The 15,136-nt window shown below is 45.7% G+C and overlaps 1 protein-coding gene across 2 annotated transcripts in view; it reads left to right on the top strand.

Annotated features, from left to right (window-relative positions):
• The first annotated feature begins 1,553 nt into the window (after nucleotides 1–1,553).
• Nucleotides 1,554–15,136, top strand: part of DNER (delta/notch like EGF repeat containing) — a 358,840-nt gene continuing 345,257 nt past the window's right edge. Inside the window, exon 1 of one of the 2 annotated variants that reach the window (XM_034955317.3) lies at nucleotides 1,554–1,980. In XM_034955317.3, the coding sequence (XP_034811208.2) occupies nucleotides 1,702–1,980 (279 nt within the window). In that variant the 5' untranslated portion in view covers nucleotides 1,554–1,701. The remainder of the gene's footprint in view (nucleotides 1,981–15,136) is intronic. The other variant, XM_034955316.3, reaches the window with a different exon arrangement.

Raw genomic sequence — 15,136 nt, 5'->3', positions numbered from 1 at the left:
CAGAAACCACCTGAATGACGACACTAGTACCAGCAGAGGGTGCTGGCGTGGCACAAAATTAAGAATTTTCAAAAGGAAGAGGTCTTAGATTGAAAGACAGCAGGTGTGAGGAAAAATGTAATAACTCTATCCACTTGGAGGTCTGAATTCTCCGCTTGCAGATCTGTCTGGGGTTCAGTGATTTCCTGCAATGGCCACATGAATTTTAGGTATCTCCTGAAGCAGAAAAGTGTGACATTTGCTTCTGCGTTTGAACAGGACAGGGAGAAGCCATGCAGTTTGCCTTCTGTTTCCACTGGAGGACTTTTAGCAGCCCCTGGCGTCTGTGACACCTACAGCATAAGTTCACATGGAGTCCTTACTTTAATTTTTTTAAAAAACAAAACAAGCTATTTTTGTGTTTACTAAAAAAAAAAAAAATTGGCCCAGACTGTCAATCCAGGGGAATCACATTTTCTTTTTTCATTTGGCCACCTTAAAAAGAAGGTAACAGGTACCTGGGAACCCACAGGTAATAGAGATTGTGAAAGGTCAGGTGGAGGAGACAAGGCTGGATGCGCTTTATTCAGCGGAGTGCAGCCTCCTTGGCGGTCGCAGCACCAGCCAGCCCAGCCAGGACGTGTAGAAGAGCCTCCCCCATCCCCCCCCGAAGTAGGTCACAGCGAATGCTCCTTTTATACAGAGTCCCCTGTTGCGATTCCTGCCGCTAGCAGCGCCTCTGCCAACCTGGGCTTTTGAACTGTTCTTTCGGGCGTTCTGGGCTGGGAGTCAATTGACCCACTGGATTCGAATCCAGACTTTCTGGGCCTCAGTTTCCCCCTAGGTTCAACGACAGGGGTGGACAGCCTGACACCAAGGCCTCTTCCCGCCCTCACACGGCGCTGCCAGACATTCCTTAGTGGTGCGGCAGGCCCCGCGCTCTGGAAAGGGCCGGCGAGAATGAGACAGCTGGGTCAGCACCAAGGACAAGGGCCCCGGGTCCGCCTGGCGGACACGAGGTCACTTCCAGGCGAACCCGGCTGCTGAGCGAGCGTCGGGCGCAGGGTTCCGTGGCCGGGCGGGAGGGCTCGGGGTGCCGGGAGAAGCGCTGTGGGAAGGGGAGCAGTCCCGGGGGATGAGGCAAGGCCGGGCCCCGCGGCGGTCTCGCAGATTCTGCGCCAAGAGGCCAAAGGTGGCTGCTGCTAGCGCGCCGCCCCTCCCTTGAGGCGCCCTGCCGCCTCCCGCGCCCTGCCCGGGCCTTGGGGCGCACTCGGTGCTCCCGGCTCTGGAGGCCCCTCAAAGCCCCGCTTCCCGCACTCGTGGACCTCTCCAGCCCCTTTCCTCCCCAGCGTCGCCTGGCTCCCTGTACCAGGGCTGCTTCTGGACACACCCGTGACTTCGACCCACTCCTGGGGGATGGGGTCCCGCATCGTCTTCCTGCAACCCCCATCCCAACTCCCTGCGGGGAAAGAGGCCCCACTCCCCGGTGCTCCAGAGCCGGGGCCGCCAGGCGTCCCGCCCCCCGCTCGCCCCGCCCCGCCCCGCCCCGCAGGCCCCGCCCGCCGTTGCCCGGGGAACCGCGGATCCCGCAGCTGCAGGAGGCGCCCGGCCCGGCGGAGCAGCCCTAGCCGCCACCGTCGCTCTCGCAGCTCTCGTCGCCACTGCCACCGCCGCCGCCGTCACTGCGTCCTGGCTCCGGCTCCCGCGCCCTCCCGGCCGGCCATGCAGCCCCGCCGCGCCCAGGCGCCCGGTGCGCAGCTGCTGCCCGCGCTGGCCCTGCTGCTGCTGCTGCTGCTCGGAGCGGGGCCCCGAGGCAGCTCCCTGGCCAACCCGGTGCCCGCCGCGCCCCTGTCTGCGCCCGGGCCGTGCGCCGCGCAGCCCTGCCGGAACGGGGGTGTGTGCACCTCGCGCCCTGAGCCGGACCCGCAGCACCCGGCGCCCGCCGGCGAGCCTGGCTACAGCTGCACCTGCCCCGCCGGGATCTCCGGCGCCAACTGCCAGGTGAGTGGAAGCGGCGGGCGCGGTGCGGGGCGCTGGTCCGGGACCAGCAGCCTCTTCCTGCCGGCCCTGCTGATGCTGCCCGACAATGGGCACGCCTGACACAGGCTTTCCCACTTTGGGAAGAAGATGGATCCAGTCCCTTGGCCCGCGTGGACGCGGACCCCCGGGCCGACCCTGATTCCCTTACCCGCCCTGGTTCCCGGGCGGGGCCAGCCGGGCTCTCGGGGTGTGCCGCTCCGGGGCTCGGCACTCCTCGCGCGGGGCTCCAGACGCTCCGGTTGGCCACTGAGTGGCGCGCCCCTCCCGGCCGGGCCGAGCCAAGAACCACTTGAGCGGTGCCCGCCTTGGCAGCGCGGAGGAGCCGGCTCCGAGCGTCCCCGGCGAGGTGTTCAATGTCCAGGTGGTCCACGCTCCACGTCCGGCTGGACCCTGTGTGTGTAAAGGGTGTGCGGTGTGGGAGGCAAGTGATGGTGGGCCCCGTGCCAGGTGGTGGGGCACTTGCTCCTTCTCTTCCTCCGCCCTTGAGGGCTGTGACAAAGCAGCCAGAGGACGAGGAGGGCAGCTGCCTCCCCTCGGCCTGCGACCAGCCCTCTCTAAGCTTAGGAGCAGTGTTGGAACAGTCGGAGGCATTCGAGGGGGCATTGTACGTGGCGCTGGCAGGGCCGCCCTTCCTGCCGGACGCTCCACGGGGCGCACGCTTGGGGCTGGCAGCCGGGGCGTGAGCAGGGCACCGGGAAGCCGCCAGAAAGCGTGGGGGCGGTGCGAGGGATGGGACGATGGGATGTAGCCAGCAGCCGCCCGTGAATTTGGGGTTTTCAGGAGAATTTGGCAGAAAATAATATCTGGGGCTTTTACAAGTCCGTTAAAGCTCTGTGAAACCTATTAACGTCAACATTTTCAGTAGGCAATTTGGTAGGACTGTGTGTACGGGCAGAAAATCCCCAAACCTGTATTGCAGGGTAGGGCAAATAATGAAGTTATCTGAAATGATTACATTAAACCACATGAATATGGACGATATTTGGGATCAGATACTATCTTTCTTACATTTAGGGTGGAGGAGTTTGTTTCATATAAATTTGATAACAATGATTGGAGAGTTACTTTGAGAATGCTCAAATAGGTTCTTTCAATGGGGAAAAAGGCTGCCCTTTCATTATGACAGGTTTTACATTTTTTAGAGGTAAATGGGATTGAGAAGCTTGACCTTGACAGCCAGATTTTTTTGCATTTATCTAGAATCTTTTTATTTCATTTAATAGCAAATTAGCAATCTGAATCTATCTTTTCAACACTGTGCTCTTCCTCTTTGTTTACTGGTTACAATAAGCTTTAGTTACTTGAAGGGAGGTGATGAGGAGGAGGAAGAATTTGTGTGATGTGAGCCTCAGGAGTAGATTTGGGACATGATAGCTTCTTGGGGGAAATGCCTGTTGGAGCCATTCTAACCATTAGAACAAAATCTTGCTTTTGCAAAAGTCAAAATAACTGCAAATCAAAAACCAAGGAATGGACTCACGCTAATTTTCCCTGTGGATTGATGATTTATATGACTTTTCCTGAAGAAATGAATTGTCTGAGTGTGTCCATCAAACTGCTGTTATATTCACACGTCTGAATTTTATCCTTCAAAGAAATAGTTGATTTGGACCTAGGGTTTAGTGGGAATGGATGGGAGAAGGTAGGTTAGAGTGCCCATCGATTTACATGAGAAGAAAGACTCACTGGGAATTTAACACAACTCTGAGATGGTTTTTGGTGACTCTAAAAATAGATATAAGATATCTTCAAGAAAAAGCTCTTTAGTGCTGCCTAAAGATGACTAACAGAGAAACATAAATATTTTGATTTGTCCTAAGTAGTGACTTGATATATAATATAATTCATTCTGAAGAGTCATGAACTAATACATAACATTGCAGGACCAACTGGATCAAAACAGATTCAGGTTTCTTTTGTAGCTCCCATTGGAGGTAGGCTTAGCTGTGTGAACACCATCCACCTGAGCAGAAGCAATACTGCACGCCCTGGTGTGTGAGTTGGAGAGAGTCCTGAAGTTACTGTAATCCTCATAGGAAAGCTTAGTGAACTTGGAACTTGATTGGACTTGGTTACCCAGAAAAACTTACTGAGATGATTCAGGGCCTTATAATCCATAAAAATGGATTCCTGATGATTTTAATTTAATCGTTCATGATCTCGCAGTAAGACTTGAGACTCATTTTTCATGGGAACGGCAAAGAACACAAAAGACAATTTCAGAAGAGAAGTTAAACCTGGGGTGGTGGGGAGGGGAGGGGAGAGAGGGAGAGAGAAACTACACATATTCAATTACAGATAAGGAAATTGGATCTTAGCCACTGCAGACTATGTGGTTGCTGAAATAGAACCTCGTGCTCACTGGATAAATTGGAAATGTAATTTTACCTGGATGTGAAGAGGATCTTTTAAACAGAGCGTCACTCCTCCTTCTCCAAAGACAATAGTGTTAGCAATGGTAACATTAGAACCTAACCTTGAAGTTTCTTTCTGTGTGTGGAGAAATTTTGAGAAAATCATAAACTACGAATTAGGATTAAAATGGCTGTCTTTAGGCTTTTTAAAAAAAGGACGTCTTTAGCTTTTCTGTGGTTGGCTGATTGAGTTTGCGTAAGTCAGTCGGGTCCAGGACATGCTTCTTTTGTCACCTGAGTCATGGAAACTCCTAGGATTTGGGAATTGTAGGTCGTGTGGGTTTGAAGTCAAGCTGAAGTTAAAACTACTGGGTCTTATTTCCTCATCTTCAACGATGGGATCTATGGGACCTACCTTATAGGATTCCTCATGAAGATAGTGATTCCATTCCTTGATGTCTGATTGCTGCTGACAGCTTTAAAGCCTCACCTCTCCCCTTCCTCTTTTCCTCCACATCAAAACAAGCTGATAAGAAAGCCCAGGGGTTCCCTCCTTTGGTACTGGTGGGAGGTTCAAACCATGCAAACTCCTGCCCTGTGCTACTCCAGCCCCAACCCCAAAATGCAGCAAAACCCACAAGCCAGTCTCCTTTCCCTGTTCTCAGAAGCCATTTAAACCCATTTGGGAGCTGCCTGCTCTCCCCAGAGAGCCCCATTATGTCAGCAGTAAACCTTTTTATATCCTCTGTGTGTGTGTGTGTGTGTGTGTGTGCGCGCGCGTGCACGTGCACGCATGCGTGTGTGTGTGTATGCATGCCATTTTCAGTCTCAGGGTCCAAACCAAATTTTGGGTGGGTGTCCATCATGTCTCTGTGGGATGTTCACACTAAGGTTCTGGGAAGGATTAAATTAACTAAGTGCTGTAAATCACTGCGCACCTGTGACATTTCTTTCTTTGTAAACTTTCTGCACATATTTCAAATGCTCATTACCTTAACTAGATCGAGGTAATCATCATCTCTTTTAGTCAAATGCAGAAAATGAAGCTCATTTTGATTGAGTGACTAATCCAAGGTCACATTTTGATACTGCCCTGAAAGTCCTCTAACACATGCAAACATCTTAAATCATGAGAAATTCAGCTGATTTTAAAACTGTATATGAAAATCTAATTTGTAGATACGTAATGATGATGATGATGGTAGCTTACCCTCCTTTTAAGCACTTGCCACGTGCCTGCACTGTTCCAAGGACTTTGCAGACAGAACTTGCTGATCCTTGCAATGTCCTATGAGCTGGATGCTGTCCCTACTCCCATTTTATAGATGAAGTGCAGAAAAGTGAAGTGACTGTCCCAATGTCACACTGCTAGTAAGTGTGAGAACTGGAACTGGAATTTGAGCCAGCCAGGCTGGCTTGATACAGGGCTATAGAATCTAAAGAGTGCCTAGATGAAAATCCAGCCCTGGACCTGTCATAGTTACAATAGGGAGCAAGAGCTATAACCTCCTTGAGTTTTATCATTAAAAAGGGGATAAAGAAATTTCTGAGTCCAGTCTTGCTCTAAATGAGCTTGTATGAGTGTGCTTAGCTGAAATAAAAAGGCACAGAGGTGACAAAGACACAGATTCTCCTTATGCCACATGCTAACCAGGAACCTTCACCTTAGAGTTAGAATTCTGGGTCCTAGCTGAAGTTATTTTTACCATGATGGCAAGCAAATGGACACTACATTAAAAAAATGTTTCTGATAGGTTTGAAAAAACTTCAACTGATTAGAAATTGAGGCCGCTGTTGCTTGTTTTGGTTCATTTGGGGAAGCAGGCAGGTATCAGAGGTGGCAGTGGCTGGGGCAATTTTTCTTTTGTAGTGAGTGATACAGAAACTCCTTCTATTGGGCTGTCCGTCAAAGAAGGGGCTATTTACATTTGTATTACTTTGTTTGTAAAGCTTATTTTATTTTCATAAAATAATTATTTGCCTAATATTTAAGCAGTCAGATACCTGTTTGTTTTTTCGTTACATGTTCCCTAAGGATCCTATCCTTCAGGATTATAATAACAATGTGTTAATTTCTGCACTTGGAGTAAAAAGGGGACACGTGTGGCTGCTTTTCATGCAAGTTAATTTTACTTATTAAACTGATTTTATAATCCTTTCTTCTGATTAACCATGCTAACTTGAAACAATGGTCTGCTTCAGAGGAACCTATTTTTGACTGAGGTTTGCTAACAAAGAATTCTAGTTCTTTGTACTACATCAGTCTTTGTTACTGGACTTTACACACAAACACACACACACAGACAGACACACACAAACTCACATTGTAGTATGTACAAAATGTTGAATAGTAGCTGAGATGTAAAGAGACATTGCTTCTTTCTCTGGCTTTTCTATGAACTTCTTGTGACTTTGGGATAATTATTGAACATCTTTGAACCTCAATGTTCATATCTCTAACATGGACTAACAATGCTTATCTTATTTTCTTTATAGAAATGATGTAACTCACAAATAAGAACATAGTAAAGTTCTTCTTAAAAGTGTAAAGAAGTATACAAGAATGAAGTTTAAAACATTTTGAAAAAAGGTAACACGTTGCACAAATAAAAGATATACTAAGAAAAGGATTGTATTTTTCCCCATATAAAATGATTATATTAGTTTATTCAGTGTGTTTGATTGTCTTCCTTCAATGAACAGACACAGCTTTTTCTCTCTACTAGGATGAATTATGTTATGACATGTTTTGAAAATGAAAATTTAATTGTATTAAACTTTTTATAAATGTGTACTTTTTATTCTGAAATAAATGATTTCTTAGAAAATTCTCAGTGACTTGAAGTTTTCTTTTGAAATGAAAGAACAAAAACTTGTCGAAATTTTTGTAAGAATGTTAAGAAAAGCAGGAAACTTGATGTTTTCTTGGTGTTATTAAAGCAGAATGATTTGCCTGTTTCGTGCACTGCATTCTTGCTGCATTCTTAGGAGGCATCACTCTTCTCAGCGTGGCCACCTCACAAAAACGTGTTCCTGTCTTTAGCTTCTTTGCTTAAGCTTCTCATGTGACATGGTACCATCAAAAATGGTTTTGTTTATGCTCTCATTTGATAAGCATCAAACAAGAAAGAAAACCTAGTCTGAATTTGAAGGGTATTTGAGTCAGAAAGCTGAATGCCAGGGTTGTATTTTTAGATATCCTTATCAATTCAGTAGGCAGCTGTGGTCAGAGCTGCTTAACCCAGAGGCAGTGACTGCAGAATCCTGCCCCCACCAAACAGAAAACCCGACAATGTGGCAAAGGTTTGCAGACAGAATTTCTTTATATTTACCCCTTCCTCTGCTTCCCCACATTAGTGCTCAGCCCTGGCAGTGTATTAGACTGACCTGGCAGCTTGAACAAAAATGAGTGGGTCCTACGGTTCCCCTGTCCCCCAGATTCTGATTTAATTGGCCTAGGGTGGGGCCTGGCACTGGTACTTTTTAAGTGCTCCCCAGGTGATTCTACTGTATGACTAGGGTTGAGGAGCTCCTGCTAGACTCTTATCATCTTCCTTCATAGCCTGCTCAGTGTATAGCATGTGGCAGAGAAAAACGACAGTTGCACCTGCTTTGGTCACTCCTGCCTGAAGGGCAGCCAGGCTCACAGCCTGGAAACTCCTGGTCCACACCCTCCTCAAATGGTATAGATTTTGCATCTCAAAGTGAACTTAGAATGGAAAGAGTCCAAACGTGGGAGTCAGGCCTGGGTTAGAATCTGGCTCTGGGTGTCCTTGGGTAAGTGACTCCTTTCTCTGAGGCTTGGTTTTATCATCTGTGAAAATGGGATCCTGATGCCAACCTTGAAAGTTGCTATGGCTTAGAAGTGTCTAGCCCAGTGCCTGGCCCATCAGAGAGACACCGGATAAAAGGTGCTCACTTCTGTTAATTCCTCCTCTGTTCTTCTCACCCAGTGAGTGCAAAGAACAATAAGAAAACAGTGAAGAGAGCATGAGCTGGCAGTCTAGACTATTAGGGAATCACTCCTCATGTTTTATTTGAACACACTAACCTACCTTCAGTCAATAATCATGATGTGCATCTTAGAGCAGTTGTCTTTAAGAGGAAGAGCTCTCAGAATCTCTGCTCTCTTCTCCCCCAGTTGCATGGGAACCCAGCACTGGGGCTACATACAGTAGGCTCTACGTAATACTGTTGAATAAATGACAGGTTTAGTGGGGTGCAGCTGTGGGCACCAGGAGGGCACTGGGCCTTGTGGAGTAGATCCAGGGCATATGAGGAGGGATTGTGTTTAGGAGAAGGAAAGCATATGAAGACATTTAATCTGTTTAATCATTTCCCTTGTGCCAGGTCTGTTCTGGGAAGTGCAGAATATTTTTCAATAAATCCTTTGCAGTAGCTCTAGCTTTTAATATTTCTAATAAAGCTTTCTTTTAACAATACTTTTCTGTGGCCAGGTGCTGTGGTTCACGCCTATAATCCCAGCACTTTAGGAGACTGAGGCAGATGGATCACCTGAGGTCAAGAGTTCGAGGCCAGCCTGGCCAACATGGTGAAACCGCATCTCTACTGAAAATACAAAAAAAAAAAAAAAAAAAATTAGCCAGCCATGGTGGCACATGCCTGTAGTCTCAGCTACTCGGGAGGCTGAGGCAGGAGAATCACTTGACTCCTGAAGGCAGAGGTTGCAGTGAGCCGAGATCGCGTCACTGCACTCCAGCCTGGGCTGAAGCGAGACTCTGTCTCGGGGGAAAAAAACCACAAAACAAAAAAATCACCTTTTCTGATGAACTAAATCAAGGGTGGCCAAAGCACAGTTCTCATCCCCGTTCTTTCTACCAACTAAGAATGGTTTTAACATTTTTAAGTGGTCGAAAAAAAATCAAAACCAAACTAATATCTGGGCCGGGTGTGGCGGCTTACACCTGTAATCCCAGCCCTTTGGGAGGCCAAGGTGGGAGGATCGCTTGAGCCCAGGAATTCAAGAATAGCCTGGGCAACATATTGAAACCTTGCCTCTACATTAAAAAAAACTCACATTGCATGAAAGTTATATGAAATCCAGATTTCAGTGTCCAAGGATAAGGTGGTTTTGAGCACAGCCACATACGTTTGCGTAAGTGTTGTCTGTGGCTGCTTACATGTTCCAGTGGCAGAGGGGAGGAGTTGCAAGAGACAGCAAGGCTAACAAAGCTGAAAATATTTCTTTATTTGTTGAGATAGAGTCTCGCTCTGTCACCCAGGCTGTAGTGCAGAAAATATTTCTTTATTTGTTGAGATGGAGTCTTGCTCTGTCACCCAGGCTATAGTGCAGTGGTGTGATCTCGGCTCACTGCTGCCTCCACCTCTCATGTTCAAGCGATTCTTGTGCCTCAGCCACCTGAGGAGCTGAAGTTATAGGTGTGCGCCACCACATTCGGCTAATTTTTTTTTTATTTTTTTATTTTTACTAGAGATGAGGTTTTGCTATGTTGGTCAGGCTAGTCTTGAACCCCTGTGCTCAAGTGATCCACCCATCTCGGCCTCCCAGTGTGTTGGAATTACAGGCATGAGCCACTGTGCCCGGCCCAAAAATACTTATTATATGGCCCTTGATAAAGGAAGAAGTTGGCTGACCCTTTCCTAAATATTTCCGTAAACATTGGTGGAGTTTATTTTTTCATTTTTATTTATTGGACTTAGCCCAAGGCTCCTCTCCCTTTTCCCTTTTCCTCTTGTTCTCTTCCATCCCTCTTGATGGCTACCTCTACCTAGGCTCTAGGTAGGGCCCTGGGACTGACAGAAAGAGTACAGTCATTGTCTTCAAATTGCTTAAATCTCTAGAGTCTTCCTGGATAGATCTGAACTTTTTCTTTTATATCAGCCCTTGGCCAACATGTCTGGACACCATAGTTAGAGTTTATTTCCAGGGAAGTGTGTGAGGCAGGGAAAAGAAATGCTAACTGGAGGGGTTTTGGGTGTGGGTGAGCATCTTGACTGAGTTACTACAGGCTTATTAGCTTTCCTAAACCCCGTTTCCTCAATCATTGACAGGATGGTTGGAAAGATGAAAGTGAATAATAAGGTCTCTGGCACAGAACTGGCCCTCTATAAACACAAACTGCTATTTTGATAAAAGTGAATATGAGTCCCCATCTTGTGGCTAAGGAAACCTACCTGGGGTCCTATAGCTTGGTGACAGAGTTGGGGATCTGAGCCCAGGCATGGTGGCTTTGAGTATGGGGTCATTACTCTTACTGTACTGCTGTGCCTCAGACTGCTCCATGGTTTGTGACTTTCAAAGTGAGCACCAGAGGGAAAAGGGAACCAGAGGGTTGCAGTTCCATTCTGGAAGTTTTAGTTTCTGTATGGAGGCTTTGGGTTTGTGTAATGTTAAGGTATTTCTTTCTTAAAGAGAAAAGAAAAGGCACGGGGCTTTTGAAAAACAGGATTTGAGAAATGAAATCACTGTACTTGAAAGAAAGGCTCTTGGAAATAGAAACGTGTCTGCTATCTTTTGCTCACAGTTCCTGAAAGCAAGCAGGTCCTTTAGAATTTCAACACTGGTACTTATCTGGTCCTTGTAGTTAATGTGAAGGAGCATTTGTAATTACATTTTGGGTTTCAGAGGCAGATTAAAACTCCTTTATGGAAGACATTCTGTGTGGAAGAAATCACAAGAGAAGAAAAGTATCTAGTCCTTCTTTTCCATGAGACGACTGAAGCACAGAGTCTGTAGCAATGGGCTGATGGGGGCTGAGTGGAGGACGGCTGAATTAGCATTACTCCTAGTATCCCATCGTGTTGAAGTCAGATTTCTGCAATATGTCATTTGGAGCAAAACCTTGCGGTTAATTTTCAAGCACAATAGAATGTATTAGAATAGGACAAAAAGTTAAATATGTCCGAGGTATATTACTTTAGAAAGGGAAAATGCAATATGGGAACAATGAAAAGAACACCAAAATCTTTAGCTTCAAAATGACTAGCTGTATTGCTTCTTCTACAAAGGATTCCCAGACTCTTTTCATTTTATAACTATTTTTAAAATTAAGGTATAATTTACATACAGTAAAATTCACTCTTCTTGGCATTCATTTCTATGCATTTTGACACACAGGTGTGTAACACCACCGCAATCATCCCTATACATTTCTTCATGCCCCGTTGTAGTAAACCTCTTCCCGGCCCCAGTCCCTGGCAGCCACTGGTCTGATCTCCATCACTATAGTTTTGCATTTTTCTAGAACGTCATACATGTGCATTTTCCACCGAACATAATGCTTTTGAGATACATCCATGTGGTTTCATGTATCAATTGTTTGTTTCTTATTATTGCTGAATAGTATCCATTGTATGGCTAGATGACAATTTGTCCTTTCACTAACTGATGACATTTAGTTTGTTTCCAGTGTCTGGTGATTATGAATAAAGCTTCTGTAAGTGTTCACATACAGGTCTTTAAGTGGACATGTTTTCATTTCTCTTGAGTAAATAACTAGGATTTCCTGGGATTGCTGGGTCGTGTGGTAAGTGCGTGTTAAACTTTAGAAGATGCTGCCAAAGTGTTTTCCAGAAGAGGTGTACCATTGCATTCCCATCAGCAATAAATGAGGCTTCCAGTTGCTTGCATCCTTGTCAGTTCTTGGTATATCATTGGTGATTTAGGTTTTAGCTATTCTAATAAGCGTGCAGTGGTATCACATTTTGGTTTTAATTTGCATTTTTATAATGATTAATGATGTTGAACATCTTTTCATATGCTATTTGCTATCCATGCCTCTTCTTTGATGAAATGTCTATTCAAATGAGTTCTGAGGTTGTTTTTCCATATTTCTGATTCAAATTCAAATCCCTTACTTGATATGCGATTTGCAAATATTTTCTCCCAATCTGTGGCTTCTCCTTTCCCTTTCTTTTTTTTTTTTTTTCTTTTTCTCCCTTTCTCTTTTCTTTCTTCATTTTTTTTTGAGACAGGGTCTCACTCTGTCACCCAGGCTGGAATGCAGTGGTGCAAACTCGTGATCTCGGCTCCTTGCAACCTCCGCCTCCCAGGCTCAAGCAATCCTCCCACCTCAGCCTCCTGAGTAGCTGGGACTACAGGCATGTGCCACCACACTGAAGTAATTCTTATTTTTAATAGAAGTGGGGTTTCACCATGTTGCCCAGGCTGGTCTCAAATTCCTGGGCTCAAGCAATCTGCCCACCTTGGCCTCTCAAAGTGCTAGGACTACATGCATCAGCCACCATGCCCAGCCCTTCCTTTTCTTAACAAGGTCTTTCAAAGGACAGGTTTTAAAGACCGATGAAGTCTGATTGGTCCATTTTTTCTTTTATGGTTTGTACTTTTTGTGTCCTATCTGAGAGATCTTTGCCTAACCCAAGGCCACAAAAATCCCCTCTTGTTTTCTCATGTATCATTTAAGGTTTGACATGAAGGTCTTTGACCTATTTTAAGATTGTCTCTTTCTATGTGGTGCAATGTATGGGTAGTTTTCGTTCTTTTTTTTTGCTTACAAATGTCTAATAGTTTCAGAAACATTTGTTGAAAAGACTGTCTATCTCCACTGAATTATTTTGGTAGCTTTGTTTAAAATCATTTGACCAAGCATGTGTGGGTCTATTTCTGGACTCTTTATTTTATTACATTTATGTCTCTTTTTGCCAATTCTACACTATCTTGAGACTACTGTAGTTATAGTAAGTCCTAAAATCAGGTTGAGTCCTGTAAATATGTTTTCCCCCCTTCTCCCCACCACCTGCAAAATTATTTTGGTTACTCTAGAGCCTTTAGAACTTGCTTTTTAGAATACCATAGGTGAGGAGCTAGAGAAATGCAGTTCTCCCAGGCACATATTGAGATGACAAGAATCCTCCAAAACAGGGTAGAATTTTACACTGAGGTAGAACCAGGATTCTTTTTTTTTTTTTTTTTTTTTTTGAGGCGGAGTCTCGCTGTGTCCCCCAGGCTGGAGTGCAGTGGCACGGTCTCAGCTCACTGCAAGCTCTACCTCCCGGGTTCACACCATTCTCCTGCCTCAGCCTCCCGAGTAGCTGGGACTACAGGCGCCCGCCACCACGCCCGGCTAATTTTTTGTGTTTTTAGTAGAGATGGGGTTTCACCATGTTAGCCAGGGTGGTCTCGATCTCCTGACCTCGTGATCCGCCTGCCTCAGCCTCCCAAAGTGCTGGGATTACAGGTGTGAGCCACCGCGCCCGGCCAGAACCAGGATTCTTAACCTGGGATCTGTGGATGGTTTCAAGAGTGTGTGGACACTCACATACTCTTTTTTTAAAATCATCATCATCATTATTATTTTTGGTGACAGGGTCTTACTCTGTTGCCCAGCCTGAAGTGCAGTAATGTGATCATGGCTTACTGCAGCCTTAACCTCTATGGCTCAAGTGATCCTCCTGCCTCAGCCTCTCGAGTAGCTGGGACTATAGGCATGCACCACCACGCTTGGCTAATTTTTAAATATTTTTGTAGAGGCAAGGTTTCACCATGTTGCCCAGGCTGTTCTCGACCTCCTGGGCTCAAGTGATCCTCCCGCCTTGACCTCCCAAAGTGCTGGGATTACAGGCGGGAGCCACTGTGCCCAGCCCATCATCATTTATTTATTTATTGCTAACATGAATTCAAACCAAGTATGCAGTTTACCAGAACAGAGCAGGAAATCAAGGCATGACTGCCATCATCAAATCTTAATCTTCAGAGAACATTTCCATTATGCTGGCCTGAAGACACTCAGATTCTATCAGTTTTTCCTGGGTTCCATGGTTAAGCACTGCAGCTCCTTTCAAATTTTTCCTGAAGACATTATTTGGATCTTTCCAATAAGGCTTTTCTCCTACTTGGCAGTAGATGAATGCACATTCTTCCCGAACATGCCTCAGCCCGTCTCTACAACTGGTTTGGCCCGCATGCCATTGGGGCTATATCTGTTACCTCCGATGTCCTTGGAACTGGCAAAGAAGGCAAAAAAGGTCTTGTGATTTTGCTGTTTCATAGTCTGGTTGAACTCCTCAAAGTCCAACATGCTCACTTCCTCGTAGCTGGCCATCTGCACAGTGCCATGGACTGTGGGAGGAGTCCTTGGGTCTGACCATTGTGGGGTGGGGCTCACGTGGGACCCACATACCCTGGAGATGCCAAATTTTGTATGTAGATATTCTCCTGGGGAATGGCTCAAAAGTTTCAAAAGATTCTTTAAGACCTCACCTACCTGTAAAAGAACCACTGGAATGGAGGAAGAAGCAGCTGGTTGAATACATGGGACTTCTGTGCATGGACTAAGACATAGACCAGGAGCTAGCCTGGGACCTTGAAGTACCCCAAAGTAGGATGCCCAGGCAAAATACAGATGCACAGTTAAATTGGAATTTCAGATAAACAATGAACTTTTTTTTGTATAAGTGTATCCCAAATATCGTACATCATTTATCTGAAATTCAAATTTAACTGGGAAACTTGTATGTTTAATTAGCTAAATATGGCAACCTTACCCCAAAGGCCCAATTCCCAGCTTTTTTCTGAAAGATTTGTCAATTGCACTTTAAATTCTTGTCAAATAATTGTAGAAGGTAAATTTTGCTAACTTGCTTTAAAATATGAAATCAGCTCATAGTTTTGCATCTTCATGGGTCCTTTTAAGGGTAACCATCCAACTGCTAAGGCATTATAAACGCATGGAAATGTGTAAAAGACCTGTTGGTAACCTTCCCTTCCCTTTCCTCGGCCTCTCCTGCCAATATCATCCCTCTGCACTAATCACTGTTTCCAT

The sequence above is a fragment of the Pan paniscus genome, chromosome 13 (assembly GCF_029289425.2).
Source record: "Pan paniscus chromosome 13, NHGRI_mPanPan1-v2.0_pri, whole genome shotgun sequence".
Classification (NCBI taxonomy): domain Eukaryota; kingdom Metazoa; phylum Chordata; class Mammalia; order Primates; family Hominidae; genus Pan; species Pan paniscus.
Note: the sequence above shows the minus strand (reverse complement) of the source record. Positions and strands in the feature narration are given on the sequence as shown.